Genomic DNA, 23871 nt, shown 5'->3' on the forward strand with positions numbered 1-23871 from the left:
TCACACCCACATTCACACCTATGGGCAATTTAGGGTCACCAGTTTTCCTAACGTGCATGTCTTTAGACTGTGGGAGGAAGCCATGCAGGCACAGGGAGAACATGAAAACTCACAGAAAAGCCCCAGGTGAACCGGAGCACGAACCCAGAACCTTCTAAATTATTCCATCAGTGTTAATAATTATAATAATTAGAAAATATCAAACACCAAAATTAATGATTTTATGAGGCTGATTGATAATTCTGTTGCACCCACACTATCAACTATGAGATATAGGATATAGGATCCTGTTTTGTTTTGTATTTTCCTGCCCTTAAAATTTGCTAATTTAAGATATGCCACAAATGAGAATGTCTTTTGCAGGTGTTTGCTTAAAAACCAAAGTTCTGGATTCAAAATTCAAATTATCTTAAACTTTAACTGGGTTTTTAAGGATTAGAGAAGAGTTAATGAGCTGCTTTTTCTTCATATGCATGGTACATTTTCAAATTTATCAGATAACAGAAATAAGGATCTCTTCCCCTCAGCACTCATACTGTATATTTTCGGGGGAAAAAATATCTGAAAAAATGTTGGATAACATTTTAGCAAGTGTATAAGCCAGCCAACTTGTTAAGAGTCTTTCATTCATAAGTTGTAGCTCTAAGGCCATTACATCGAGTCACATCACAACATGCACAAATCAACCAGTAGACAGATTGGAAATAATAGTTTGCTAACATGGGATGTGGGTTTGTGGTTTTTCCATGTGGTTTCTGTTATGCTCTAAGCAGATGAGTCGACAGATGAGTGTAATAAGTCTGGCAGCAGATACTGCAGTAAATCAACAGTTACTAGAAATACTATCACAGCCGTCACCAACACTAACATCAGATAGTTATCAGTTACTTGTCATCAGTGTGCGCTGAAGCTTGTTTAGAGCCCATTTAGCCTTTCCGGATAAAATTAATCTTAATGTTATCATTCCAGTGAGTTAAACATTGGTAGTTGAGGTAGAGAGACAATCGGTCGTTCTGTTTTGTTTTGGCTTTCCTCCAGTATGATGTGAGTGCAGCTGTAGAAAGAAATCATGAGGCACTTAGAAGAAGAGGTCTTTCAAAGTTAGGGTCAAACAAATTTCCACATTAAATTGTTTTTTCCTGTCAAGAGACAGAAGAAATGTACAGTATCACGCAGAAAAATGCAAGCAGGCTGTAAAACCATGTTGTGAACTTGAGTGCATTTCAGTGATAAATAGCTGATACAAATCATCGCTGGCATCTGATGATCTCTGACCTTATCTGCCTGGTGTGTATGGATTTGGGTATTGTGCACAGTGCATATCACTGTGAGATGAACTGTGTATGCCCTGCTCTGTGCAGACACAGTCTCAGTTAAGTCAATGGAGACCATGTGTGTCCTGAAAGTGAACAAAGCCGGGTTATCATCCCATGTGTTTGCCCCCTAGCTACTTATGCAGTTGTCCTGGCTTAAAATAAATGTTAATAAATAGTAAATAAACAAGTCTGCTGTCCTTTCATGCCTTGTGACATGAATGATGAAATTGGTGTACTGAGAATAAGTAAGAATAAGTTTTGTTCCAAAATGGTTCATCCACCCACTGAATAATGGCATAAGGGACAATGTCTTGGTACACTGATGCCCTAATCCAGTAGTTGTAAGTCTGGACAAAGTCACATTGCTAGCGTAGCTTGAAGAGTCAGAAGCTCTAAAAATTTAAATTTAACTTACTCAACATGCTTCATCATTCCCCATGAATCAAATTCATCTGACCTTTAACCAGCACCCCCACTGATTCAACTTGACAGTTTGCCTACAGTATTTAACACACTGATCATATCTCACCGATGAGGTGGTCTATTTAAAAGACATAAGCCTCATATTCACTCTGCACACTCACAGGTACTTGCAGGCATCTGCCTCAGTATTTGCAAGAGGTCCTGATACTGTACAGTTTGCACTCTGCAGAGGTTTATACTGCTGCACATAATAATAGACACTGATATACTCATGTATACAAAACCACAGTGTTTGTGCACTGATCAGCGACATTAAAACCACTGACACATGGAGTGGATAGCATTGATCACCACCAACAACAGTTGCCAACCAAGCACACACCTCCCATGGCAACAGCACTCCCCAATGGCAGGTGCCTCCCCTGAGGGAAAATGCAACCACCACACCACAAAAACTGCTGAGATTAACCCGAGGAAGCAAAGAACTGAGCATTGACCTGGAGTATTTCAGCCTCTTGCCTAATGCCTGTAATGGATAAGCTGTATAGATAATGAATGAATGAATGGAATAATTTAACACTGCTACAGCCCTTGCCATTACTGCACTACTAACTAAGTTTAACTCAAGAAAAAACCAACAGTCTCTGCCCAACCCCCAACTAGCACTAAAGGGTTGTGATGAGATTAGGACAAAGGGAGTTAGACAGAGGGAGAAGGAGAGACAGAGTATGCATGATCTATTTACAGAGGTAGTAAACAAAAGAAAGATAACAAGTGGTCTAAGATTGTATTATGTCAATCACAGTGTGCACACATAAATAACATATGAATTCAAATAACACTTTCCTCACATTAGTTAAATGCACCACTAACACTAACTGCCCAGATATCAGTCTTACTTGGGATTGCCCTTGTGTGGCACTAAAGGTGAGTCTTTAGTTGTTCGGTGAATGATGCTGATATTGCTCCCTATCTGATGGATGTGCTTTGTAACATGCATTCAGAATGTTTTTCTGATTTTATGCCCTCCATTATTGCAATGGACTGGTGATCTGTCCAGGGTGTACCCTGCCTCTCACCCAGTGTCAGGTGGGATAGGTTCCAGCCCCCTGCGACCTTTATGGATAAGTGGTATGGATAATGGATGGTTGCCCTTTGTTAATACTTTTACGTCATCTTCCTTTTACCTCTTTCTTCTCTTTTCATTCATCATTCATCTCCTAGAATGCAGTCAGACCTTCATTATAAAAAGCACCTTTTATTCAGCAGTCTTTATTATGTTTGACGATCTACAATACATCCTTATAGTGTTTTCTTGCTGTAACATGGACATGACAGTAAATGAACAGCAGTGTATAAGCTTTCAGAAGACATTATATTTGTATCTGTCTGTCACAAGAAGGTAATTCATGTAAAAGATGTTTGTATTTTTTTCATAGACTGTTTCAAGGCAAAGTGTAGTGTATTTCCATCAGTAACCTTTGTGCCTCTGTTTGTTTTTGAAGTGTGTGTAGTGGTTGTTATTCCAGACAGATCTTTGTGGTTAGATAACGAGAGATGGAGACTGGTCAGTCTCACATGGTCTCTATGGACCAGCATGAAGTGAGGTTCATGGTTCATCATGTGGTCTTCATCTGACCCTGCTGGCGACCAGTTTGTCTTGCCTCACTGGCTGTTGCAGACATTCAGCTACTTTCAAGGTCAGCAGTATCAGTCAGTTGGTCCACCACTTTTGTCCAGACTGACAACTATTGGATGAACTTTTGTACATATATTTGTACACTGCTAATACTGCTCTGCTTTAATATAAATTCTAACTCAACTATGAGTACAATCTAGATTTCCATTTATTTATGTCTGTGCATCAAATGCCTATGCTGTTGGTAATGATGCAATATAGTTAGCTGATTCTATTTTTTAAATATATGTTGTAATTGCACATATATACAACATTTCAGACATGGAATTATTTAGTGAGGATGGACAATCTATCAGTCCGAGTTTCAGTAAAAATGAATGCCACTGTACAGATGGTGCTGGAGGCAGAGAAAAGTAAATAAATAAAGACAGAAAAGACAGTTTTTGTCATGCATGCAATCTACATTCTTATTAGAACATATCAAAGTTATTTCATGATTATGTCAGCAGCAATTGCCCTATGGCAGTTTTTCCTATGAGCATATGGCATGGCAGATGGATAAATATAATTAAAATGCTTTGGGTTTTTACACACATGGATGTTATTAAGGAAAAATGCCTGAGCCTGGATATCAACAGATATGCACTATGACTTAAAGAAATACACAATATTGATTGTGAACTGTCAAATGACAGAGGCTCCATTAAAATAAATATACACTGATCAGCCACAACATGAAAAGGACAGCCCTCCCACTATACAACAAATACTGCTCAGAAATGTCTTGAGGAACATGACAAAAACCCCAAGGTGCCTCCAAACTCCCCAGGCCTCCAGACTCCCCAGATGCCAATCTGATCCAGCATCTGTGGAATACACTGGAGCAAGTTGGATCCATGGAGGCCAAACCCTGCAACCCACAGGACCCAAAGGATTCACTGACAATGTCGGGTCAGACAGGTCAGAGCTGTTTTTGCGACACAGTGGGACCTGCCTAGAACACCTTTGCCATGTTCCTCGAGACATTTCTGAGCAGTTTTTGTAGTGTGGTGGGAGCACTGTCTTGTGGGGGAGGCCCCTGCCACTGGGGAGTTATTCACCTCACTTGTCACTGGTTTTAATGTTGTGGCTGTTCAGTGTAAGTTAATCAAACCAACTACCTGCTGCTATATATATAAATACACACACACATATATATATATATATATATATATATATATATATATATATATATTTTTTTTTTTTTTTTTTTTTTTTTTTTTTCCAGGTATAATATAACTGATATAAACATCGCTGATGTCCTCAGTGCTGTAATCCTCACTAATCCTTCTCTGGTTGACCTGTTGTCATGTTTCAGTGGGAAACATTGTGTGCTCTCCTGTACTAAATAAAGTTAGTCTACTGAGGCATCTAAAACTGGTTAACATATTCCAAATCATGTTGCAGTTTCTTGGCATTTTAAGACAAAAACATCAATGAGAATTAATAAAAGTAAGTACATGCACAGAACAATCAATTTGAACATATAATCTCCAGATCAAGAGAAGCCAAATACATGAACATCATGAATATCCACCATTATTGATATTAGTTTTTGCCCTGAAGGACTAAAGAATGATGAGGTCACTCGGCTGGTTGATTGAGTTGGCCTGTTTTTACATCCACTTTGGTCCAGAGCAAGTCATCTTGACATCTGTCTGACCGTAAAATTTAGTATGAATATTCATGGTACAAATACAACATATAGCTTGAAAACTGATCTCTTCATTAGATAAAATTCACTATGGATATTGATGATGGTCATAGCCCCAAAGGATTCATCGTAATCCTAATAGTGGTTATGTCAACACCAGGCAAAATATTAACCCTCAGTTCTGGTGAAAATAAAGTGTTAGCTTCCGACAGGACCATTCGCCAGGAGCATTAGGGGTCAAGGGCAAGGCAGGGGTTATGTGACAGTTCTAGTTCTCATCACGTCTTGATTACAGCAATTAAAAGACCATTTGGAAATTAAGTTTACATTCAACTTCAGTCAAACCCTAACCTTGAAGAAATATTTGAAATAGTTCATACCTGTAAAGGATCCGTAGTGGAGAATCCCCAATGTATGCTGGGTAACCTTTTCACCTAATGATATTCTTCTGGTAGCCATGCACCAGGGGGTCACGCCGCTATGCTAATAAACAGTTAACGTTACGTCATAGTCCGGAACATAATTGTTATATTAAGTAACACAACAGGTGAAAGATATAACAAATTCAGTAAAATGCTAAAATTTACAGAGCACAGGAAATTATTCAGCCTTAAAAAAGTATAATTTTTAAAAAATCCATTACATTTTTAATTTAATTTAACAAATTATTAAGTTTTTAAACATTTACATTTTCAGGATGAACACAATCCTGCGAGGATTGGTCCTGAGTTGAGAGCTATAGACAGAGTAGGGAAGGATGGAGAGTGTTGACAGACTGGCTAACAGAGTGATGTCAGTCTTATCCTTTAGAGAGAGAGATGGCACTGATTTTGCATACTGATCAGACAACTGAGCTACTTTTTAAGAATCTTCAACATTCAGCACACTTTGAAGTTGCATGAAGAGAAAAAACCTTCAGCACTGTACAATTTAACTTTTCACTATCTGAATGAATGTAAGAGAAACTCTTGAGTTTCTTGGAATAATATTAAAATGAAGGTGACTGCTAGAATACAGAGCAATATAGAGCAATGAGCTTGGTGTTTGTTTGCTGGGAATGACATAGTTAGAACCTAGAAGCAATGATCCCTTTCACATGAGCTGGAAAACACGTAACAGCAATGGGCCCTGTCACCAGGCTAGACAAGCCAAAGGGCAAACAAAACATTTGCCTGATTTGTATAGCTGAAGGTTTCTTTGTCATTATTGTTGTGACTCAGAATATGTAAATGCTATTAAGCCTCTGACCATGTGAGCAACCGTGTGTACATGCCCCGCTGGGTTTTTAGTGATTCCGAGAAAACATTTGGCTCATCACGTCTCATGCATTCTTGCCTCCAGAGGTTTTGATGTTTATCCCTTTTATGCTGCTTGGGTTTGGCGTGCCACATAACTCTTGGCTTGTCCAGCTCTCCAGGAAGAGGGCCCACATCTAACACACACAGCAACAGTCAGAGATTCACTGTGGTTTGCTGCACTAAGGAAGACACTGGTACTTTGTGCTGAGCTCTTTAAACCGTGTGGTCTGTACAGGGTTAAACTGCAAAAATCTCATGAAAACACTGTAACTACTGTAAGCATTCACACATTTCAGGCCATTACCTTTTAAGCAGGCTTTACTACAAGAATTACTAGTGCATAGCTTTCAACAATCAGCAGTCCCTCCCCTCTCCGCTGTTACTCCCCTTTATGCTGTTCAGTAATGAGGCACTCTTGTCACAAGTTGTCATAAGAGCTGTCACGTGCATCTCTGCTTTTATCCATTGAATAAAAAATACTGGAAAAGGAGAGAAGGGCTTTTGTCATCAGCATTACAAGATATTGATTGGGAGTTTTCTGTCTATAGCATATTATTTAGTCTCACAGCAGGGCCAGCAAGTTTAACTGTTGTGTCATCTCAACAGAATGTGGCATAGGCTTGCAGCAGCCATGCCTATATTAATGTAAATGCAGTACTTCAATTTCTTATAATTTATCAGCTGACATACAGTACCAGTCAAAAGTGTGGACACACCTTCTCATTAAATGTTTTTTCTTTATTATTTTCTACATTGTAGATTAATATTGAAGGCATCAAAATTATGAAGGAACACATATAGAATATAACAGTCTTGAAAGAGGTGCTGAGCACTTGTTGGCTGCTTTGTCTTCACTTCGCAGTCCAACTCATCCCAAACCTCTCAACTGGGTTTAGGTCAGGTGATTGTGGAGGCCAGGTCATCGGACGCAGCACTCCATCACTCACCTTGGTCAAACAGCCCTTACATACCCTTACATAGTGTAGAGTCAAATTGGTTGTATGATTGTATTAATTTGTGTTGTTTTGTAAGTTCACGTGGGCAAGGCATATGTGAGTTGAATGAAGCAATAATATAAACTTCATTCATTTATTCAGAGGTTACAGTTTACTGGATACCAAAGGCCTATTCATAATTTCTAAGTAGATGCTGATATTGTATGTGATTTGTGGTGGAGAAATGGTGAGAGATGGGGAATAAGCATTTAATCTATGTTGTCTTTGTACAAAGCCATTAATTCACTAGTTAATTTAAATCAATAATTATTGTTCATAAAAAGTAAAAGTTGTTGAACTGAACTTGTAATTTAATAATTCATTGCTGTAAAGTTTTTTGAGATGAAGAATCTAAAGAATATCATATTTTCACCACTTTCTTCTGTCTCTTTTTACCCCTCCCTCTCTTTCTCCAACCCTACCTCCACTGTTTGCCTTTATGTTCTCCTCTTTCCTCCTATTTCTGCTTCACAAATGTTGTTCTTTTATGTTCCTCCTCCCCATCTCCGTCCTTTCCCTTCTCTGTTCTTGCAGTGACAGGAAAGCCCTTTTTCATTATATCTAGTTTCTACCACCGTTGGTTGTTCGGCTGGGAGGGCTGTCGTTTCTACGGCTGGGCAGGCTTCTTCTTTGGTTGTGGGAGTCTCATCACGATGACCATGGTCAGCCTGGACCGGTACCTCAAAATCTGCCATCTCAGATACGGTATGTCATTGTCTTCCTCAGCAAAGGCTCTTAAACATTTAAATTCCATGTACAACTACTGTACACAGACATGTATTTGTGACCTGCACATTCATGCTGCCAGCCTCCTGTTTTACCAAATCCAAAAGGTGTTCTATTGGTCTCAGATCTGGTGACTGGGGAGGCCACTGAAGTGCAATGACGTCAAAACAGTTTGAGATGACTTTGTAACACAGTGCATTTTCATGCTAAAGGCAGCCATTAGCCATTAGCCATTAGCCATTAGAGGATGAGGTCAGTTGTGGCTAAAAAGGGAACCACATGGTCAGCAACAATACTCAGACAGGCTGTGGCATTAAGGGGCTCAAAGTCTACCAAGAACAACTCAGGCAGGGTCCTTTGGTTAATTCTGTTGATGCCAAATTCTGACTCTATCAGTGACGTGCCTCAACAGAAATCCAGATTCATCAGACCAGATAGTATTTTTCTGGTCTTCATCTATCTAGTTTTGGTGAGCCCTTGCTCACTGCACCCTCAGATGTCAGATTTTGTCATTAAAGTAGTCTGAAGAAACCTGATAAGGTCTCCTGCTACAGTATAATTCTGGATGTGTTCTGCTCACCACAGCTGTAAAAGGTAGTTATCTGAGTTAGCCTAGAAGCCTGTAGCCTAGAACTGTAGTTACTGGCTGGCTAACTGGCTGCTGGCATTGACATGTGCTTGCCCATACAGATACTAGACCAGCTTAAATACCAATATCGACACTGTCAAAAAAAAATTTTATATCCTCTTTTGCTATTCAAATTTTATTGAACTAAGTACACAATTATTAGTTTTAGTTTCAAATTGCCTTAAGCAACAGATGCTATGTCTTGTCCTAAGGGGAGTAATCCAACAGGTTCACTAAAATTATGTGTAAATCAAATATACACCACACTCAAGAAAGTAACACACACATCCTAAAACCCCTCTCAGTATTTTTTAAAGAATTGTCTTTCAGAAATGTCAGAAATGGTTGTACATTGTTAATCAGCCTGAATAAAGCGCTGTTTGACAAATGTGATTTATGTGAATAGATGTGTTGTTTCAAGTGGAAAATACTGTACATGTGTGATATGATGCATGGTAACCGTTGCTACAATGTGAGGGCAGTTTTTAAGAGAATCAGGGTATATATTATCCACAAACTGTGGCAGAAGACAGAGTTAGAAAATATGAGGTGCTATCAAAAGGTTCAGAGACAGTGACTAGCAAAAACCATATTTAATTTAAGTTTGACCACCTTCCTCTTCAAATTACTCACCTTGTGCAGCAATACACCACTCCCAATGCTCCTGCCACGCTTGGAGCACTCCCTGGAAGTTCTGTTATATAAACATGTCAAGCACCATCTGCACCTGATCTTCTCCACTGTGTCTGAGGAGCAACCTTTTAAAAGTAGCAGATATCCAAATCCAAGTACCCAAAATCCATTATCCCACGGTTCAGGTAGTTTGTCCTGAATGTCCTCCCTCAGACATCTCAGAACGGTGAAGTAATAGGTAATGAGGTAATCTGACTCTGGGGGAAGAATTCATGGTACACAACCTCAAGAAAATGATAAACATGCTCTTGGACCTGCTGACCTGCTTTCTTCTGTGCTGGAGACTTGCAGGCTCTTCAACTATGAAATCATGGTGCTGCTACCTGTTGAAGCTGCAAATATGCACATGCGAATGATCACAAAAATTTGTGTAACATAGTTCCCGATGTTGATTGCATGACGTAACATGGAATACTAACTTACGATGGTTATTGCTTTCACCCGCTGCATGCACCGTCTCTGAGCTTTTTGATCTCACCTGGTAAGGTTGGAATGAGAGAGTGTGGATTGGGATAATAAGGTTTTTATTACTATGTCACCACTAGTCCATCATTCTTACTGTCTTTTCCTTCACTCTCAGGCACATGGCTAAAACGCCACCACGCCTTCCTGTGCTTGGCCTTTGTGTGGGCGTATGCAGCCTTCTGGGCCACCATGCCCCTTGTCGGCTGGGGAAACTATGCCCCAGAGCCCTTCGGGACTTCCTGCACACTGGACTGGTGGCTGGCACAGGCCTCTGTGTCTGGCCAGAGTTTTGTCATGGCCATCCTGTTCTTCTGTCTCATCTTCCCCACTGGCATTATCGTCTTCTCCTACGTCATGATCATCTTCAAAGTCAAGTCTTCTGCGAAGGAGATCTCGCATTTTGATGCCCGTATCAAAAACAGCCACAACCTTGAGATGAAACTCACAAAGGTGAGTGAGAGGCGGGTAGGAGAGAGGTTGTGGGAAAATAGAGCAGGACATAGCAAGACTGCAAGAGGGAGGAACTAGAGGAAAAAAAGACATTTCAGTGCTGCTCATAAGATACAGGAATCATGTTAAGGACACATCTGTGACATGAATATTGCTTTTTCAGGTGGCAATGCTGATCTGTGCAGGCTTTTTGATAGCCTGGATCCCTTATGCAGTGGTGTCAGTGGTGTCTGCATTTGGTGAGCCAGACTCAGTGCCAATCCCTGTGTCTGTCGTTCCCACCTTGCTGGCCAAGTCTTCAGCCATGTACAATCCCATCATCTACCAGGTTGTGGACCTGAAAAACTCCTGCGTGAAATCCTCCTGTTTTCAGGCCCTGAAGAAACGCAGGCATTTTAGAAAGTCAAGGTAAAACACATGCAGTATTCTTCTAGACTTTATTCCTGATTAAATATTGATTACACAATTCAGGCAGAGTACTGGAGATATACTTACATTAGCTGACTGGCATCAGCTTCCTGCTTCCGAATCACTGGCTCATTCACAGCTGTGTTGCTATTAGCTGACTAAATACGTAACAGATAATGTGGCCTTTGTGACTTCACACTTCTCACTATTACTCTGCAAGTACATTCATGTTGATGCTGTTTGTCACCTCCACTACCCTAAGTTCCTTCTTATGTGCCCAGCCTCAGGTATTGATGTTCTTAACCAAATTTTATGTTAACATTTATTAAGAGAGGATTAATTATTCCTGCAGAATTGTTGTTACTAAACAGATCTTTTTTTTTTAGAGTTTCTTAAACATTAAAACTTTTTCCACCTTATTGTATTGTGTAATTGCTAGAAATGGTAAGTTCCCTGATAAAAGTGTGCCTGACTGAATTTTTGTTAAAGAATTAACCCTTTAGCCGTTTTTTCACCTCTGAGTGTCACAACTCAGTCAAACTGGAGCACCCCATGGGAACATGAAGGGCTAGATTACCAACCAGTTGCAAAGCAGGCAAATTGTCTTGTACCTGTCAGTTTGCATGGTAACAAGAGTGTGGTGGGAACTGTAGCACCAGAACTTAACACACATTATGAGCTGAAATGGTCATTACAGTGACAAAATCCATAAAAAGATTTTTTTTCTTGTTGTCCTTTCCTACCATACTACTACTGTAGTAGGGCCCATAATGGCCCTCCCCTTGTAGACATATGACCAGACAGTGTCAAATTATGCTAAACTTGTTTTTACATAAATTGTACACATGCATGTGTAGTTCCAGTCATATGCCAAATTGTAGCATCCCTAGATAGCTGCAAAGACAGATCAGAAAGAATGGATGGCACAAATAGGTTGTTATAGAGAAATAAATTTATAAACTAACAACTATAAGTGCTGATTAGGATGAAGCTGTAGCTTTCAGAGATACTGTGAAGTCCTGTGGAATGAAATACCCAGCCTTCAGTGTTTTTTCTAACCCTTTCAAAATTACAATACATTTTATAGTGGTAATTGTAAGTTTTGCGGTTTTCTGCATCTACAGCACATTCTTTCTCCATGATTAGAAGAAAGAATCGAGGTGAATTACAAGCACAACAACATGTGCCGTATGAATGTGGGCAATGCTGGACTCTAATCTATTCTACTGTTGTTGCAGTGAGTGGACTGAAATATAATTCAGAGCTTTTTATTGAAAGCCGCACTTCAGTCTAATTTTCAAGGGCAACTAACAGATCTGACATAACAGGATAAATGCAAGTTTAAACTGTTGCACCTTCCTGTCCTCACAAGTCAAAACAGCTTTGCTATTGTCTATAAAAAGACATGACTGGTAATATAGGAAAGTTCAAACCGCAAGATTAAAGTAATCCAACCATCAGTGGAGGAATAGCCTTAAAAAGATTAAAAGCTGCAAAGACTGTTGGAGAGACTGAACAAAACACTAATAAGAGTCCTTAATAGAGATTGATCAAAAATAGAGTAGATGCCCTGTGTTGGTGCATGGCTGCTTTGTTGTGACATCACATTTCTAAATTTTTCCAAGTATTTTGATACATTCAAAGTACTGCTTAGTACCTAGACCTAGAAAAGTCATGGAAATCTCACTCTCTACACTATGGGACCTTTAAAAAACAAACAAAATGTCTTACCAATGCCTGTGTTCTCTCCTCTTCTTATGTTTACCGCAGGTTCTACACCGTCTCTGGCTCATTAAAGGACACACCACCAGCCAAAGAAGCTCACATTGAGATGTGAGACAGACACTTTAGACTGTGTTACCCTCCCCCATCACCCCCTATTTACCTCTACTACTTTGGACACTTTGCCTTGTTCCCTGACCTATGTGCCCTACACTTAGCCACTCACACGCTGCCTGTCATCTGCTATGACATCATCAGCTGCTCACCCTCAGTCTCGCCACTTGTTTTTACACCCAGGCTGGATTTTCGTGCGCTTTCCCCAGCTCCCCAGCTTCTCTTCCTTGGAAACACATCTCTCCCACAAGGTTTTCCTTAATCGGTGGAGTTATGTTGTCTTTACAGTGGTTACTACATACAAGTGACATGTTGTGTGAACTTCTTTACCTTGCTTTCCAGTATTACAGACACTGTCTGTTATGCTTTGAAAAAAAAAAACAACACACACACAAACACAAAAAAAACATGTGTTACTGGTTGAGTAACACAATAGCTGAGTGTTCGTCCTATAATACGGCTCAACTCAGGTTTGTAAAATTGAGAAGTTTTCAACCAGAGTCATGTCACATCAGGAGCTTTATGTTTCTGTGAATCAAAATCTTGCAAAAGAGAGAATATGTTATAAAAAATGTAATTTTTACATTCATTTTCAACCTTGATTCTAAAGTTGAACTATAAATTAAAATGAAAAAAAAAAGATCAACCTGATGTGAGCCATGTCAAATCAGGCTTGGGTGTAACTGTCAAGATCAAAATTGTATTTTTACATGTTTGTACAGGCTGTTGTCTTTTGTTGTCCTGTGGCATGTATACAGCCGATATACACCCATCAAGTACATTACTAGGAACACCTGTGCACCTGCTTATTCATGCAATTATCATCCAGTCATGTGGCAGTCGTACAATGCATAAAATTCTTACAGATACAGGTCAGGAGCTTCAGTTAATGATCTCTTAAAACAGAGTAATGGTAAAAACGTGAGGTTAGTGAATTTAACCATGGTATGATTGTTGGCGCCAGACACTTCATGAACATGAGGAGTTCAGAGTACCTCAGTGGAACACTTTTGGGATGTGTTAGAACAGGAAATTGTGGAGTATTAGTAGTATTAGTATTAGAGTTCCTACTGAAGCAGTTGGTGAATGTCAGTCAAAAGGCATCATCTCAACTCATCAGCTTTTGTTCTCATCAGGTGTTAAAAAGCACACAAGGAGGAGTGAAGCTTGAGTCGATGAAACTGAAACTTTGATAATGGACTCACAGGGTATTGTCATTTTGCAGTATCATCCGAAGACTTTTTATTTCTGAGATGAGTGTTCACAAGGGAGCAAAGCAGCTCAAGGCTTAACATGTCACAAGAAAACACCTACACAGGATGACTGCACTTTACTTGCAAAACCATTCAATATGCACTGGTAACAGTTTGGTGTTACACATATACAGTATATGTAGTGGATTGTCACACATAAGTGGATGGACACACAATTTTCATTCAAACAAACAACTTCAGAAATGTATGTCATTCTATCAATAACCACAATTGGGGCCATGGATACAGAAACAGTTATGGTTAACTCAGGGACCATTTGTAATCTATGTATTTGAAATTTGTTGTTTGTTTGGACAGAGATAACAGCATATTTTCCATGATGCATAAAAAAATCATTTTTTTTGAAAATACGCTGATGAGGTAAGACTGAGATCACTCTCATGTCTGTGTGTTTACTATGAAGGTAGAGATGGAGGCAATTTGCTTAGCTTAACAGAAAGACTGGAAGCAGATGGAAACAGCTGAATTAACAAATACATCCAGCAACATCTTTAAAGATCATAAATTAACATGCTCTGTCTTATTTGTTTAATACCAAAACAGAGAAGTAAAACTAAAAAGCTGTTTTGCTTCTTTTTAACTATTAGTAACTCTTAGTGACCTGTGGCAGGGTACATCAGCTTACTTGTGTATGGGTTAACCAAAAAGTGTATTTATTAGTGAGCTTTAGAGGTGATGGTAGACTGAACATTGAACTTTGGACAGAGCCAGGCAGTTTTCCCTGGTACCAGTCTCAATGCTAAGCTAATCACCTCCCACCTCCTGCATACCCAGGACTTATGGGAGTGAAGACTCCAGATGGACTGTTATGGCCTGCATGGCAAGTTTCATGTGACTGATAGGTGACAACAATGCTAGAACTAAGGTTAGCAAGCTAAACTGCTAAAATGTCCACAGCTGGCTGGCCGGGCACTACTGCAAGCGCATGTGTTACAAAAAAAAAAAAAAAAAAAAAAGTGTTACAATGGACACATTTCACTAGGAATTGATTATTGAAAAGGACATCTGCACAGTGCTGATGGGGACCTTTTGCTGGGCTAGAAGTTCATAATGGATATAATATATATTTTCGCAGTTCTCTGAGGCAAAAGCTGTACAAATAATACAGAAACACATCAGCTATATTGTGTTTTGCCTTTGCTGTATTTTTTCTTTGTTGTTTTTTTTTTTTTACAAGGACTCTTGTGTTAAGTGTCCTCTCTAGTTCCTCTATAGTACAAGTTAACAAGCTAGCTAATGTAGCTACCGTCATGTGACCTGCAGACCCCTTCTGTCATGTGACCCTTGCATTGCAGATCTCAACATTCACTTGAAAGTCTCCAAAAGATTTTCTCATTGCACTACTTAGATGTATCCCATTACATTAAGAATATTCCTTTACAGTGAAAGAATACTAGGTTTCATGTTTTCAATGTCACTCACCTGGAGGCTCATTCCTAAAAAAGGTTCATTACTTAATGTTTAATGTTCATGTATACACATTTCTGGAATGAAGATAAGCAATATTCAAAAGATGGGTTTCATTTATTGACGATAGTGCATGTCTGTCTCTGCACCCTCATGCCATGAATCATGAACAGGGGCTAATTTGAAAGTATTCAATGTCATTGAGAAGGTTAAATACAGGGAATGTTTCTCTGCTGGCAGAGAGAGAGAGGCTCATATGTGCTCAGGGAGTTCAACAGCACCGTCACCTGGAATGAGGTGGGAGGAGAGGGAACAGTCATAACTGAGGTCAACAAGAAAGCAGCATCAGGGTAAATCGAACACAGTGACACAGTACTTCTTGACTTAAGCGTGCCTAATGAAAGTACTCAAACAAACTGGCTCAGGTTCATCTGTATTCATTTTGTTTGAGTTATTCCAGCACCTGCAGTTCATGTGTCAAGTGAAGACCCAAGAGCCACAAACATTTCCACATCAAGTCCTGTTATACAAGTTTCTGCAGTCACACCTGGAAGGAGCAGAATTGGTTGTATAACCATTCAAGATGAAGCCCTTTGAAGAATGAATAATGAAGAGCCCTGCAAGTTCATGAACAGTCAAGTAACATCAGCTGCTCTAACCCTCTGACTTTCAACCTTCACCAGACAAGAAAGTCAGCATATGGACTATTCTGCAAAAATTCAGATTGTGTGCTTTGACTTTTTTGCATCCAATGCCAACATTTTTTTTTTTTTAAAAGTTGCTTTCTAGAATATGTACACATGGAATCTACAATATGGTTAATGTTAGAGAAAGATAATGGTCATAGCAAATAAATTACAGTAAAGTTGTGATTAGGCTTAAGTACCAGCTTACTCCATCAGAGTATCCAACATCAATACTGGGGGACCGTATTTAACATCTATGATTATACAATCTGACATTCACACCCACTTAATGCCATGATTGGTCAGGTGTGCAGAAGTGTGAAAACTGAGCCAGGATTTGGACTTCTCAAACAACTATGAACTATGAAAACTTTTAAAATTCTAACATGGTGTTTTATGAACAAGGTCTGTTTCAGCACAACCTGACCCGTAGGCAACTAGAACACTAGATTAAGGTTTTGGAACAATAATGGTTACACTTTATTAACATGTGAAAGTTAATTGCATATCTGTGACATAAGGCAATTTCTGTGAAGTCAGACTGCATGTCTGCTGTATAAAAGGCTTACTGTTTCCTCCAGCAGTACTTTGGATGTAAATGCTAAAGTGCAGAATTCTCCAGTATGGACATAATTTCTGTTCCCATTGGGTTTGAAAGTTGTCACTTTAATATTGGTAAAACAAATGTAATTTTTTGAAATAGGGTTGGATATATACAGCAATGATAATATAATAATAGAGATTTATGAGCCATCAGAGATTTCCCTTCAAAATCTCTGATCTTGTTTATCTGACATTTAAGAAAATATTGCAATACATAAGTTAGAAACCTCTATGGCAGTACTGAATTAGGATTTGCGGATTCAGTAAGGAAATGGAATGAAAAGGAATTGCTGACAGGTGGGGAGATAAGCAGGTGGGGAAGCAGGCAGAGAGAGATGACCCTGGGACACAAGAGAGATAGGTTGGTAAATGTGATGCATAAGGAGAATAGTGCACGAGGAATAACAAAATTAGATGGACTGGCATGTTTACTACCACTGAGGATGAAACAATGATCTGGTGAAGAACAGATGTTGATGTGAAATCTATTACCAGAAAACAGAATTTAGTCAGTTTTCATCAGTATATTTGGACTAACCTCAACCAAAGCAATCAGTCATAGTTATAGTAATACACAGCACCAAAGTGCAGAACTTAACCTAGTTTGACTATTTTTACTGTTTCAAATAATGTCTGAGTGAAAGTAGTATTTCATATTCCAGCTATTTGACTGATTTTCAAATCCAGTGCAATTACAGCAAATTTGCAGGTTACCCTATCGCAAACCCAATGATACTTAAGTAGTACAGGTGGCAGTAAACCCTCCAGTACAACACTTCTTCAACCAATGGCAGCAGATTTTCTGATATTTTCTGAACCTTTTCTAGTGATCTAGTGAGGTGTTGCTCCATTTGCTGCTGATACTCGCACGCCATTGTCTTCCTGAGCCTTTTGTAAACATGCCACATTGATCCTCTTTTGTTTTCCTTTGTGTCAGCACTCAGCACAGCGCAGATGCTGAAGCCTAAGTGTTTGGACATGTCCTACTGTCTTAAACACCTGACTGGCCTCTATTATGACTGCAACCCATATAAGTCAGACACTCTGTGGATTCTCCAGCAACTCTTTAGTACCACTTACTGAAGTCTATATTTAGCCACTAGATTAACACACTGTGTCTTTGCATCAGTTGTGTTGTGCAATATTGCCCCCCCCCCTCCTTTGTACTGCCTTGGGAATATTACAAAAGTAACCAATGATTTATGGAGGACCACAAGTGCCATGATTCTCTTCATAATTCCTCCTTTTGTTTATTTATCAATCAAATAATGGAATACTTTGTATGTTGGACTATTTATTTAATGATTAGTAAATTAATTTGTAAATACATTTTTTCCTATTTTTTCCACGACACCTGTGGTCCTCCATAATACTTAACTAGCAGGGACAATTCTCATTCCATGAGCTACATTTTGAAGCAAATATTCACATTGTCCCTTTACATATGTTTAAGATTTGTTTTTCTCCCACTGCTCTGTTTCATCCTTGCACTACCCCCCATATTCCCAAAATCAACTGAGCTTTGGCCAGATTTTGTCACTTAAGGAAGCACTCTTACATGATAATCCATATTTCAGTTCCATTCCATTTTCCACCTTAACAGATTTAAAACAATTTACAAAATATGCAAAATCAGCTTTTGAATGCTAGTCTTTTGTTTGTTTTGTTTGTTTGTTGTTTGTTTTGCCTAAGTGGGACAAAAGTTTAAATTATCTTGAATTTTGGTGTCAATAATTGTTTTTTTTTTTTTAAAAAAAGCAACTACTTTCTGTGATCATCATACATCATTAGCATGCTTCAGTCTTGATTTTTTTTTATTTAAAAATATCTCACAGTATATTCAAATATGACATAACCTTTTTCTGTCTTTGTTGATTACTGTAAACCCAGTCTTCTAGAAATCTGGCACATTTGGTGCTCCGTGTAAAGAAATTCATTACATTCATGAATGTAATGTTCACTACCCCCCAAAAAACCTCATGTATATCATCATTATAATGCAATTTGTTAGTTCAGAAGAAAAAAATCATAAATATCAGGAGCCTAAAAATTCAAACAGTTTTACACAATATTAACACTTTACAATCTGATGGATGTTATAATCCACTATTTTATTAAATAATATGCACAAAGACATTCAAAAAGTAGTCTTAATTGCAGGGTTATTGTATTAGATTATATTACATTATATTGTACATGTATTTTCGTATTTTGGCCATTTAAAATGTCTGGCAAGTCAAGCTAATTTGCACATCTCCTGGTAAATTCTGTCCAATTTTGTCCCAGTATTTTTATACTGCTCGGACCCTCATAACTTGCTCCTTACATCTAAATACTTTGCCTATAATAATTAATGTGCTTAAAGAAGATTTTTTTTACATTTTATTTCTTGCCTCTTACATTGTGGGTCAAATGATGCTATGTAATTTCAGTCAGGTTTGTACGAAGCCAATGTCAACATAGAAACAACATGGAAACCGAAGAAAAGCATTATAACACAAGCTGAGGTGAATTTATTCTAAATCCATGTATAAAATCTGAAGCTTGTTTAATAATCATAAGCATGAAATTAAGCCATTTCACAGAATAAATAATAGAAATCTGAACTGATGTGGCCTGGTCTGTTGTTGGATGGTGGAAACTGCAATGATGTCCTTGTTTGGCATCAAACTGAATCTCAGGTACTGGTTGTTGATTGTTTTGTTTTTTTTCCCTGGTCTGATGGTCACTGAGAAATGTATGGGGTTACCTTTGTTCCAAAAATGTCACATTGAACATAAATACTGCCAATTTCAAATTACATTACTTTTGCTTTTCATCTTTGTTTACATATTTAATTACTGTTGTACATTGTTTTGACTTCTGTCAGAGAACTGCATATTCAGTCACATAAACAGCTACAATATTACATCTGTTTCATGATTATCATGAATTTTGACTAACAATTATGATGTAAAGTAATGCACTGACATGAAAACCACAATAAAGTTTTTCACTTCAAATTCAATTCATATGTGCAGCCCTTTTGCCCTTTGTGTATATGCAAAGCCTGATATAGCTTAATCCTTAGCTGTGCCAAGCTGTTTTAGGGAATTATAAATATTTTGTCATCTGTAGGAACATAGGCTAGGAACGTGTGATGGTCTGCTGTGGCCCAGTTGCAGGATGGCTTTATTTTGTGCTTTCAATGTCCACATAGAGTGATAAGACAGAATCTACAAAGTCACACAATTAATGTTAAAGTCAAGACAATATACAATAACAAGCTAATGTGCAAATAAAGATGAAAAACTACAGTATGTGCCCTAAAAAATGAAAACAAAACACATACATTAATTGCCCCATACATACAGTATTTTATTTGTGAGTTACACTCACAGGTGGCCAGGCTAGTATTGACCCATTTGTTACAATATTTGTTTGGATTTGTGATTAATTGAATCAAACATTTTTACACCAGCAATATCTACAAAAATATGTATGAGTCTGCTGTCCGTGCAGGAACAATTTCCTCTGTAGTTTCAATATTTGATAATGAGGTAAAGAATGAATGAAAGATAGAGAATATGTGTGAACAGGGATGTTTTGGGGTAATCCTAACATTTTTCATTTTCATACATTACATACACTGTGTGTGTAATAATCCATATTTTCCTACAGTATCCTGTTGTGACTTGGTATCTGTGGGTTCCAATAAAGAAAAGTGCTATATTTTTTATCCAGCTGAATTTGTCTTTTTTCAAATTATTGTCTACCATTGATGTTGATGAAATATTGATGAAAAATCACAGTAGAAAAACAAATCATATACAGTCTGCCATTATATGTGTTTTGTCCACAAACATCACTTGCATCAATGGGACTGTGTGCCAAATGTGTGTTGACTGTTCTGTATCACTCCAGTGAGATATTATTGTGCAGTGTATTTGAAGTACCACCTGTTGCAGAGTGACTATCCTGTTATATCACCTATTTTGTGTTGACAACACAGGGCAGAGTTTGTCTTGTTCTGTAATATCTTGACTGAAAGTTCAAATAAAGCTGCAACCATGCACAAATATTTGAATGAGATATATTTTCTCACTCTTGTTTTTTGTTCCTTGTTTTCTTTTCTTTCATTTTTTTTTTTAATTTTAGGCTACTTTTTCAAAGTTAAATATGTCAAAAATATAACAGGATTCAAACTCCAGTCTCCTGGGTGAAAATCTTTTGTTTGACCCATTTTTATATTATGTCACCTGACCTCCTTAAGCCTTTCAGGCAGAAAGCTTTCACCACTTAAAATATATTTCTAGCCAAAAACAGACATGACAGTAATGTTACATAAAACTTAGAAAACTGATCTTAGCCTTCAGGACTTCCATCACACACATCACATCACTGACTTTCTCACTGGTTTAAAGTGGGCAGGGCTCAGTTGGAAACAGGTGATGTCATGTACATCTGTGACCTAATCAGTTTATTAGTATTATCAATAATTGATAATATAATTGATAATTAATAATACTATTAATAATACATTAATCAATGACAAATAATAATTATTCATCACATGAATGTTGTTACAGAATAATTTGCACTCCATATCTCTCCATATCCTCTGGTGTTCTTTGTAAAAGTTACACACAAAAAATAGGGAATATCATTCAATTTTTGTTTGTTTGTTGTTTGAGAGCAACAATGCACCAAACAGAGTATATGTTGAAAATATCAAGAGTGACTGAACTGAAATTTAAGACAAGTGAATGGGAAAGTGGTCTCAGACATTTGGGCCCCAGTGTAAATACCTAACACAAATGTATCTGTTGAAAAGATGGACTCGATATATTCAAGATGAAAAATGACCGATGTTTTTTATTAGTTTTAAGTTAAATGTAAATTTCAAAACAATGTGATCAGCCATTGTTGTTTATGTCTGGCTAATTATGAACTCCTGTGGAGTGACGGTAACTAAATACCAGCACACTATATATGGACAGCACTGCCCACATGTATACTTTTGGTCTGAGGCTATTTTTCATGGTTTGAACTCATCCCCTTAGTTCCAGTTAAGGAAAATCTTAATGCTATAGTAAACAATATTTTTGACAACCATGTGTTTCCAAATTTGTGGCAACAGTTGGTCCAAAAAGAAAAGCTTGACCAAATTTGGTGAGGGGGAAACTGCACAGAGCCCTGACCACTGAATTAGAACTCCACTTGCTAGAGTAAGTGGCATGGGTTCTCAGGCAGCCATATATATATATATATTTTTTGTTTTACAAAAAAGACTTAATTTATACAGAATTCATGGCAAATTAGTCCTGCTTGTATTGGTCAAGAACTACTGTTAATTTAATCTAAGTTACAGTCAAAGTCTGTGGCGCAGAGGCTGAAACAACAGCAGTTTAATGAATATGGTGTCAGTCACATGTTCTACAGTCATATATGGATGTAATCTTGGTCACTGTAGCACTGATGCAATGATGGAATAATTTGTGGTGTTTGTCAATGGTACTCGATGAGTTCTTAACAGTAAGGCACAACAATAAAAGACAGCTGTACATACAACCTTAAGTAATTAGACTAGATACATGTAGTTTACTTTTGTCCGTGTTTCCTTTGCATTCTCCCTCTGTGGGCCACTCCCAGACCTTAAGGAGGTCCAGGTCAGATACCCTATACAGCATGCACCACCACGAAAGGAGGGGGCCTATTCATTTGGGTCCGAGGAGCAGCTTTCTACTTCACCAAACCTATAAAACATAAGACAGGGCGAGAAAGACAAGTTTCTGTAATTGAGAAAAATGGATAATTTTTATCCAGAGGGGAAAAAAACACCTGTAAAATGTACTGTTTTTACCCAGAATTAATGTTATTTTTTATATATTATTCTTAAGCTATTTACCCAATAACTAAGTTATGGTGTGGCTGTGAACTGTTCTAAATCAGCTCTGGTTTAAACTCACTCACTCACATGATATATGTTGTTGTTAATATGTGTTTTGACTCAGTGACTCAGTGTTATTTTGACTCTGAGTCAAAAGAACCAATTTTTTAGTCAGTGTAAGCAACACAAATTAATTTGTACACAAATTTATGCACAGAAGTATAGGATTGTTTGAAATACTGTAGCACATAAGAAGCTCAGCACTGAGGGGAGTGCTCTCTGTAGGGATTGAGAAGCCTCTCAGTTAATGCTAAATCTTCTTAGAAACAGTAATTGATCAGGTAATACTTGATCAATAGACCTCTATTGGTCACAGGAGGATGTTTTTAACATCTTCAACAACTTCTGATGTAAGCTTTTATTCAATGAGAAAACAGACCAGAATGAGCCAAAGTTTGTTGTCACTTGGGACGCAGAGTCTTGGGGGCTTTCCTCACATGTCCTAAAATTATGCTTCATGTGAATTCGGCTGATTCTGTCTCAGTCTTGTCCTGCTGCAGAACCTTGTGATGACTGAAAACATCTTACAATCCTATGAACATGAGCAGTGTTTTAATTACAAAATTATAAGGATTACAATTATTTGGTTTGTCAGAAAGAACAGGACAACACTGAAAAAAAATTTAACATGAACCATGAGTACTTACTCTCACTATTAATACCTCTGAGCTTTTACTTGGGTGGGATTTCAAAAAACAGGACTTATATTGCATTCAAAATGTATGTAAGAGCATTTTCACTATAATGCAGAGATACTGAGTTCTCCCACCACAGAGTAAAAGTGATAAAATCAGAAGTTTTTGAACAGCAGCAAGAGCTCTAAACATACAAACAACAACAAAAAAAGATTGCATTTCTACATCTTCCAAAAGGATAATAAACATCTCAAAAAAACAATTTTAACACAAAACAAACACAATATCATTCCTGAGGTTTATAGCTGGAACAATGAATAACTTGAATGCTATCATAAAGTGAAGCACAGGTCTGTCTGTACACCAACTGTTGATGTTATCACTGCCTTGAATTTGATAGGCCTAATAACAATTTGTTAAAACCACAAAAGACATAACAGAATACCAATCTCTCTGCTCCAGCAAATGATTTCTTATTTTTGTAGTTGTCAACAACCAAAATGCCAAATTCTTTACCAAAACCTCCACCAGTTCAGCTTCTCATTCCATGGCTGGATTAGACCCCTATGGACCCCTTGTTCCCCTCCCTTTCTGTGCAGTGTGTACCCTTTAAGTAAGCACACACACCAGACAATACAGGCTTTCATTGTATTTTACCCAGTGCCCCAGAAACCAGAATACTACCTGCCCCCAGTGTGTTGTGCAGCAGGAAACACAAAGTAATTCAGGGAGATGCAACGTGATTATGGAGAAGGACCCTCTATAAA

At 38.0% G+C, this 23871-nt stretch overlaps 1 protein-coding gene across 1 annotated transcript in view; it reads left to right on the forward strand.

The window, feature by feature from the left end:
* Positions 1 to 13283, forward strand: part of LOC108894509 (opsin-5-like) — a 29319-nt gene extending 16036 nt beyond the window's left edge. The window contains exons 4-7 of the mRNA XM_018693176.2: positions 7899 to 8069; positions 9992 to 10326; positions 10490 to 10734; positions 12505 to 13283. Coding sequence (XP_018548692.1) covers positions 7899 to 8069; positions 9992 to 10326; positions 10490 to 10734; positions 12505 to 12571 — 818 coding nt within the window. The 3' untranslated portion in view covers positions 12572 to 13283. The remainder of the gene's footprint in view (positions 1 to 7898; positions 8070 to 9991; positions 10327 to 10489; positions 10735 to 12504) is intronic.
* The last annotated feature ends 10588 nt before the right edge of the window (positions 13284 to 23871 follow it).

The sequence above is a fragment of the Lates calcarifer genome, unplaced genomic scaffold (genome assembly GCF_001640805.2).
Source record: "Lates calcarifer isolate ASB-BC8 unplaced genomic scaffold, TLL_Latcal_v3 _unitig_359_quiver_886, whole genome shotgun sequence".
Taxonomy (NCBI): Eukaryota; Metazoa; Chordata; class Actinopteri; family Centropomidae; genus Lates; species Lates calcarifer.